The sequence below is a fragment of the Camellia sinensis genome, chromosome 1, assembly GCF_055761805.1.
Source record: "Camellia sinensis isolate YWXY chromosome 1, ASM5576180v1, whole genome shotgun sequence".
NCBI classification, from domain to species: domain Eukaryota; kingdom Viridiplantae; phylum Streptophyta; class Magnoliopsida; order Ericales; family Theaceae; genus Camellia; species Camellia sinensis.
In genome coordinates, this window is record NC_138961.1 from 212,018,586 (window position 1) to 212,026,893 (window position 8,308).

At 36.5% G+C, this 8,308-nt stretch overlaps 1 protein-coding gene across 2 annotated transcripts; it reads left to right on the top strand.

Moving 5' to 3' along the window:
* Positions 1–495: 495 nt before the first annotated feature.
* On the top strand, positions 496–7,746 carry LOC114309740 (putative amino-acid acetyltransferase NAGS2, chloroplastic). 2 transcript variants are annotated; one of them, XM_028255540.2, is made up of 10 exons: positions 496–1,127; positions 1,448–1,535; positions 3,169–3,377; positions 3,567–3,718; positions 4,268–4,691; positions 5,053–5,150; positions 6,215–6,326; positions 6,427–6,586; positions 6,733–6,805; positions 7,405–7,746. In XM_028255540.2, the coding sequence occupies exons 1-10, from the start codon at positions 789–791 to the stop codon at positions 7,538–7,540; spliced, it is 1,791 nt and encodes a 596-aa protein (XP_028111341.1). In that variant the 5' UTR covers positions 496–788; the 3' UTR covers positions 7,541–7,746. The 2 variants fall into 2 exon arrangements, with proteins under 2 accessions (XP_028111341.1, XP_028111343.1); XM_028255542.2 differs by having other exon boundaries at positions 532–1,127; positions 3,225–3,377.
* The last annotated feature ends 562 nt before the right edge of the window (positions 7,747–8,308 follow it).

Consider the following 8,308-nt stretch of genomic DNA (forward strand, 5'->3'; position numbering starts at 1 on the left):
TTGTGCCACGTGGAACCTATAAAAGCTCACAACATCACCTATGGAGAGGTAACACAACTTTGATTCTCGAATACACAGGGATTTTGTCTATTTGTCTATTTTGCTGACTTAGGCATCGGAGAGGTATTCGGCATACACTCGTCGGCTAGCTCACGTTTGTGTTTTTAAGGAATAAAGCAACGTCGTACGGAGGAGCACAAACTTGATCAACAAGATTATACGAAAAGGTTTATTTCTTTCTCGTATAGTTCCTAATAATGCAAATAATAATAATATTAGATATTCCAAAAAAATTATGAAATTTTTTATAAAATACTATGAGATACATATCATGTCTACATAATTATAGTGTAAACTTTTTTACAATAATTTTAAAATTTTAAATTTTTATCAAATATCTCATAAAAATATGATGAGCCTTATATTCACGTCAGACATTTGATAAAAAAATTAGTAGCAGTCTTAAAATCTCTAATATTTTTTTAAATATTTTTTAATTTTTAGTAGATTTGAATGTGCTCCTCCTACCACGTTTTGTTTAGCATGCATGTTCATGTTGGCATACTCACACATCATCGTCATCACTGGATCGCAACAACTCGAGGTCGCCCTCTTTGGGTCCCACTCCGACATTCTCCATTTCAACCATGGCGGCTCCCTTCCCCCCTTCCGCCGCCCTTCCTTTGAACAACAACGGCAGCACACCATGAATCGCCTCCAACCGACTTAACCACCTACCTTGTCACTCCCACCTCTCTCTAACTCTCAAAAATTCGAGCTTTCTTCTTATGGCCGCTTTGCCAAACCCTAGCGTTCCTCTCCGACACTACCGCCGACAACTCTCTCCTTCCCCAATCACTGTTTCGCGGCCCCGAAACGGCTTCCCAGAGAGATTTGGTGGTCTCGGATCGATCAAGCCCTCGACGAAAATTTCAGTCAAGTGTAATGTTTTGGGCGAAACAGATAATAACGGCGGTGTTGAAGCCAGTAACTGCATAAAAGACGAACAGTTTGTGAGGTTTTTCCGCGAAGCTTGGCCATATTTTCGAGCTCACCGCGGCGGCACGTTTGTTGTTATTATTTCCGGTGAAATCGTCGATAGCCCTTACTTGGATCCCGTTTTGATGGCACGTTTCTAATCTCATCTCTACTACCTCTGTTTCACCGTCTCTATCTATAATGGATGATCAATTAGGTTTGAATAAGTCTTCAATTTGTGGGTTTGGGCTACTTTTCTTGAACTTTGCTTGATTGTTTTTTTTTTTGGTTTCTTGCTTCGACTTTGTCAATTTTTGTGATGAACTTTGTGCTGCTTTCAATTTGTCGAGTTTTTTAAGTGTCAACATACACAAAGATTATATATTTTTGCATGTATCATGTATGGATATAATATACATAATTGGAGGTATGATACCAGCTTCACCAGGTTGAATGAATCTGTACACAGGATATTTCTCTGCTTCATGGCTTGGGAATCAAATTTGTTCTTGTCCCTGGGACTCATGTACAAATTGACAAGCTTTTGGATGAGAGAGGTGAGTGAAACCCGGTTACTTCGGGTCTACATACATATCTATATGTGTATATATTCTCTCTGTTAGCAATAGTTCTCATTTTTTTGATATTTGAATCGTGCTTTATGTTGCCTTGATGTTTCATAGTAATATTGATGTAATATATTTTCAACGGAACAACATATTGCTATAATACAGTAGAGTAAATTAAAGTTAAACCATGTCAAGGTGAATTCCATGTTTGTTGTCCTCATTGATATAAATTTATTGCCCCATTCCATTTATGGTGTGTTTGGTTGGAGGATTTAGGAAGGGATTTGAAAAGAGAAAGAAAAAAGGAAGGTGAAATGTATACCTAATTTCACACTCTTCCTTTTTCCTTCCCAAATCCCCCAACCAAACACAACGTTAAGGTCAAAATTTGTGTTTTCTTTGCTGTAAATGTGCAATAAACTTACTCTAACAGATATATTTTATCCAGCTGTAGAAGTCATTTACCTCTTTGAAATCTTGAAAAGGACTTTGAATAAAGCTGCTCTCAACTGGTTGCTGGCATACTTTTTTACATAGAGATTATGTTGGATTGCCTTTTTTTCCTTTTTTTTTTTTTATCAAACTTTGTACTCAACAAACTTGCGCCGGAACTGATCCTTGAAGAAGATATATTATCAAGATTAAATTTCTTTGTTTATTGAAACTAAGCTCAAGTTGTGTACTATCAAGCTTGAATATTTCATATTGGAATACTTGGTTCATCTTGCCGCTCTTAAACTTGTTTAAGCTAGATCCTCATGCCAAATTTGTTGTCACCAATGAATTGTAAGTTCTGGTTTTAAGACATAGAAGATAGTTGTCTTTGATCCTGTTGTTACCCATACTGCCCTTTTCTGTCTTTCTGGCATCAGCAAATGCTATGGTGCTTTCAATCTACTATAAGTTTTCCTTTTAGGATCAACATGTTATTTTTCTTTTTCTGTTCTTTTATTTCGTATGTTCAATTACATCATTTCTATTGCATTCACATTGTTAAACAACTCATGTAAAGTGTACCAACCTTACATTTTCACAAAATTAACCTTATTAGTCATTATGAGAAAGAGGAAGTTTTCCTTGGAAGAACGACTTGAGATGTTGAAGGATATTATTTGGAGATTTTCATTTAGGACCTTCCAACTTCATCCTGATGCATATCAAATTACCAAATTTATTTATTTATCTATCGTTTCTTTTTTACTTGGAATGGTAGGGATTGTGAATGTTGTAGTTATGTTGTGATAGAAATGGGCTAAGAGCATGTAATTGATTCAACAACTTGTCAATCTGTGTTGTATTCTTTTTCACAACTTTATTATGTTTTTACCAGATAATCATTGATTCGAATTTTAGCACTCTCTCTCTTTCTCTCCTCCCCCCCCCCCCCCCCCTGGTGCCAATTTTTATAATAGGGAAGGAACTACCACGAATACATAAGGTGTCATCACCTTCAAAAGTTGGGCCCTTTTGGAGGTGGTGTTTGGATTGTACCTTTCTGCTCTTGGATCTATTACATTGACTTTTTCCCTTCCCCTTGTATTATCACAAAGATTTAATTTACATGTGATATTTGAAAGTTGTAATTCTGTTGGGCAACATGTAACCAGGATTTTTATTGCAGGAAGTGAGCCAAAGTATTTAGGTCGATACAGAATTACTGACTCTAATTCCCTCCAGGCAGCAATGGATGCAGCTGGGAGAATTCGTATTATGATAGAGGCAAAGCTATCTCCTGGACCCTCTTTATGCAATATCCGTCGACATGGTGACAATAGTCGTTGGCATGATGTTGGTGTCAGTGTCGCTAGTGGTAATTTTCTTGCAGCCAAGGTAAGAATACTACTGCAAGATTAATTTTTATTATTTTCAATCTGCTTTTAGATTCCTTTTATATGTTTTGATATGATCATTAGTGTTTGAACTTCTTTGACATTATTAGCTTATCTAGTGGAGGCTTGTTCTGTAATATTTCCATTTTATTAGTGGAAAATAAATTTACTTATTTTTATCTTTTGGCAGAGAAGAGGTGTTTTGGAAGGAATTGATTATGGAGCAACAGGTGAAGTAAAGAAAATAGATGTTGCTCGCATTCGTGAGAGGCTGGATAAGGATTATATAGTTATCTTAAGCAATCTTGGCTACTCCAGCTCCGGGGAAGTTCTAAATTGCAAGTATGCTTCATAGCTTTTAATAGGTACCTTTTGTAACAGCTTCGCCTAATCTTAAATACTTAATTCTAATTTCCCAGATCTAACATGTGAGGTTTTGGCAGTATTATATCTAGTTCTCAGGGTAGACATACTTGAACATTCTTTCAATTGCATTTGAGAAATTTGTCTTTTCCAAAAGGAATTACCTCATTCATCTTTGTCACTTTATATAGTTGCCTTTCCATTAAGGTCCTTTACAGATTAGCCCACAAGTACTTAAAATAGACACCTCACAAATTGGTGTTTCAACTATGAGCAACTTACAAATTTGAGGGAGGAGACCACTATTTTTTCAGCATTAAAAATGATTGACTACACAGTTTTGACCGTTTCGCTGTTTTTTGTTTTATAAATATTTTTTTTCGATAAGTAAAGACTAAAGAGTAATTACGAATTATAAAAGGAAAGGCACCAAGAGTTTGTCATATTTTAATCATGCAATCTGTTTGACACTTTTATTTCTGCGCTTGAAACCCTCGGTCTAATACTTTTTGCTGCTATAAATTTTAGCACATATGAAGTTGCTACAGCCTGTGCCTTAGCTCTTGGAGCGGAGAAGCTTATTTGCATTATTGATGGCCCAATCCTGGATGAGTGTGGACGCCTTATTCGTTTTTTACCTCTTCAAGACGCAGACATGTTGATTCGCAAACGAGCTGAGCAAAGTGAGATAGCCACTAACTATGTACAGGCTGTTGGTGAAGATGATCTCACTTGCCTTGTCCATAGTGATTCTAATGGAAGTGTTCCCTTTCAGCAGAATGGGAAGGGTTTTAGTGATAAGTATGCTGCAACATTTCAGAACGGTGTTGGTTTTGACAATGGAAATGGACTATGGTCTGGTGAACAGGGTTTTGCCATTGGTGGTCAAGAGAGGCTGAGTCGTTTAAATGGTTACCTTTCTGAATTAGCTGCTGCTGCTTTTGTTTGCAGAGTAAGTCTACAACTTTATGGATAGGCCTAAATTTCTTAAATTGCTCACTTTTGCAAAGTGATTTATTTTTAATAATAGTCCGGCAATTAACTTTATTTATTCTGGTTTTTAAAGCCATAGATGTTTGTTACATCAGTTTCTTGTCGTTTCGTATTGGTTAATTTTTTGAGGAAAGTTATTGTTAAATTGTCAGGTCCTAATAAATTGCTTCAAGTGAAATGGTTTTGAATTCATACGGTGCATTTTTTTTTTAAATGTCAAACTTCCTGTGAATTATGTATCATTATCATTATTTATAGGAATAGGTGTTCAGTGAGTTTGTTATAATTGTCCCTTTTGTTTTTTTCTTACTTTCCTTCAGGGAGGCATTCAGCGAGTTCATCTATTAGATGGCACTATTGGTGGAGTTTTACTACTGGAACTGTTTCAAAGAGATGGAGTAGGGACTATGGTGGCTAGGTATGCAATCTTTGGCTGCAAATTTCTTTCATATAATCTAATTTCAAGTTATTAACTACTAACGCATGCTGAATTCCTATTTGCTGACAAACTTGAGCAGCAAATATTCCTGTTTAGGGGCATTGCATTTGAACATTCTAAACTAACTAAAGTTTTTTCATCCCTTATTGTTTGCTTGATGTATCTGTTCGCGCATTCCTTCTTTCTTTCATTTTTTCCATTTCCTTTTGCCTTATTTTTTTAATTGGCACCAGAGTGTCCGGATCAAAGTCTGACTAATCCCTAGGTGTGCACAGACTCTTAGTAAGGAGTTTCTGGCAAGTGTACCACGACTGGTTCAAGGGTCTTCTCCCAGCCCGATGGCTCCAAGGAATTGTTAGTACCTAAGAGGTTTCGATCCCTGAACCTTGGAGGGAGCACACCCCCAAGACCCAAGGCCTTGCCACTAGGCCAACCCCTTGGGGTTCATTTCCTTTTGCCTTATCAAGGGAGCATTTGTGTTTAAGTTTGGTTTTTCTTTTTTTTCCCCCCAGTAGGCAGGTTGTAGTTGAATTTTTCCACTCACGGAAATCTATGTTTAAGAGCAGTACCTGGTGCTAGAGGGTATTGGTCAGTGGGTAGGGCTGTCCCAGAATATGTTCAAAATTACAGCATATTTGTTGGGCTTTTCCTAACTGACAAGAACTTTTTGACATCTTTTCTATACATCAAAATTTTATATGATTCATCAACTAAGCATGTCCAAGCTTTAAAAGTTGCCATAACTTTGAACTCTCATGTGTGGCTCTTCCGATCATTAAGGCACTGATTAGTTTTGTTTGTATGATTTCAAGATAGACACCAAGTATATGGCATGAATTGTAGTAAACCAGGGGATTTGTTTGTTAAATCATATTTTAATTCTCGTATCCAGTCACATGAGTGAGATTCTTTAAGGCCTATAAGCTGTTATTTTGAATAAGAAATATAAGTCTTAGACAAAAAAGAGTAAGATCCATTTGCTATGCTGCAAGCATCAAGATTTTCACTAACATTTGATGTACTTGTCCGTTTTCACTCCTCAGTGATCTATATGAAGGAACACGGATTGCTAGGGTGACTGACATTCCAGGGATAAAGCAAATTATACATCCTTTAGAAGAATCTGGTACATTGGTCAGACGGACCGATGAAGAGGTTTGTGCTCGTGCTCTTTTTATGTTTGATTTGATATATTAATTTTTGCTCAATCACCAGGTAACCCTAAAACTTACTCTGCTTTTCACTTGTTCTTTAGCTGCTTAAAGTATTGGATTCATTCATTGTTGTGGAGAGAGAGGGTCAAATCATTGCTTGTGCTGCTCTTTTCCCTTTCTTTAAAGAAAAGTGTGGGGAAGTTGCTGCTATTGCTGTTTCTTCTGAATGCCGTGGGCAAGGACAGGGAGACAAATTACTTGGTATGATTTTTATTTTTATTTACGGAATTTATTATGTAATTCATCTATGAGTTGGTCATAGTTTGTCTCGGTGTTTGTAATTATTTGTAAATTTATTGACCTTTGTCACCTTTTCCGAATAATTAATTTGCAATTGAACTATGCAGATTACATAGAGAAGAAGGCATCTTACCTTGGATTGGAAATGCTTTTCTTGCTTACCACCCGCACTGCAGATTGGTATTATTTTTATCTTCCACAATGTATTGATTTCATGCATAATTGTGTCATTTTTTTGATGGCTAAATTCCATTTGATTTGAAAGTACATTTCTAAATAATTTACTACATTTTATTCAAGAATATTGTACAATATGCAATATAATATATGTAATCTTTTGAGATGTGTTCCTGTACCGACACCCAACTTTTGGATGCATATTTTAATATCTTAAAGTTTAGGTTTAGAAAGATTTGACGCTTGAACATGCACCGCATCTAGTATTTGTACCCAAGTCCTTGTAACATGGTTCTCTGCTTTCTTTTGTTGCCCCTAAAGATGTAATTTTAGTTTTTATACTTCTCACCTTATATTATTGTTTTTATAATTTGAATGAAAGAGATCATTTCCATATTATTTTTTGTGATAGCTTCATCTTCACAGCGCTGTCATTTATGTATTCTGATACTTGCATATGTATTTATGATTTATGAATTTGTACCTTTATATGCAATGGAAAAGGAAATTGAATTTCACGTGTGTAAGCATACTGCACCACCACAATGAACTGTGTTCTGTCTTTGATCTATTATAAACCATTGGCACTGTCTGTTTGACAGGTTTGTGAGGCGCGGTTTCTCAGAATGTTCTATTGAATCCATACCAGAAGAAAAGAGGAGAAAGGTCAATCTATCCCGTGGTTCCAAGTATTATATGAAGCAGCTACAACCCGACATGAGTGGAATTGGTATTTGATCGAATGTTCCTTGATGATGCAACAGCAGGATCAATTTACATAATCCACATAATACCTGTGATCGAATTTTGGAGCTCAGCGTTTAACCATCTCAATTTCCGCTTACATTTATTTATTTTTGTTTAGCAGTTGTTCTAAGGTGGACTTTGTTAGAGATTGATTTAATTATTTTGTTAAGATAATAGAAAGTACCTGTTTGTGTTAAGGACTTCAAGTCCAGTTTTTATTTTTATTTTTTTTAATGTATACTCTTTCACCTTGTACATTTATGCCTCCCTTGCTATGAGCAGGGCATCCATTTCAATGTCTAATGGTCAAACTGTGATTAAATATTGTAGGGCAAATGACGAAGGAGTAGGGATGACAATTTCTGTCCCGTCCCATGCTCATAAAGAATTGAATGAAGTGGGGTTTTGCTTCTCTCAAAAGGTTCTTCTCTTCATATATATATATATATATATATATTAATTTAAGGAAAATGTTCCGGATCCCCACTCTGGCTGACCCCCACGCACCCCCAGCTGATATGGATAGTCGCGTTATATGCACGTGTGTCATAGACCCCACTTGAGAATTCAAAATCTCCCCCAAACACTAACAGATCTCTCTGCCTCTTCCTCTAAAACCTTGACTCCAACGATCGAGAGGGCGACAACTCCTTCCATTTACACCGATGCCCGACTCCCTCCTTCTCTTGACTTTGATGCCGGACTCCCGACATTGGACTCTCGATTCTCTCGGTCTCTGTTTTCCTCTCATCCGACCAA

Excerpts from the sequence above, each read along its gene's own strand:
- LOC114309740 (XM_028255540.2), top strand. The coding sequence starts at position 789 with ATGGCCGCTTTGCCAAACCCTAGCGTTCCTCTCCGACACTACCGCCGA. Across the intron at positions 3,719-4,267 it reads GGGGAAGTTCTAAATTGCAA|CACATATGAAGTTGCTACAG; the intron begins GTATGCTTCATA and ends TATAAATTTTAG. Across the intron at positions 5,151-6,214 it reads GTAGGGACTATGGTGGCTAG|TGATCTATATGAAGGAACAC; the intron begins GTATGCAATCTT and ends TTCACTCCTCAG.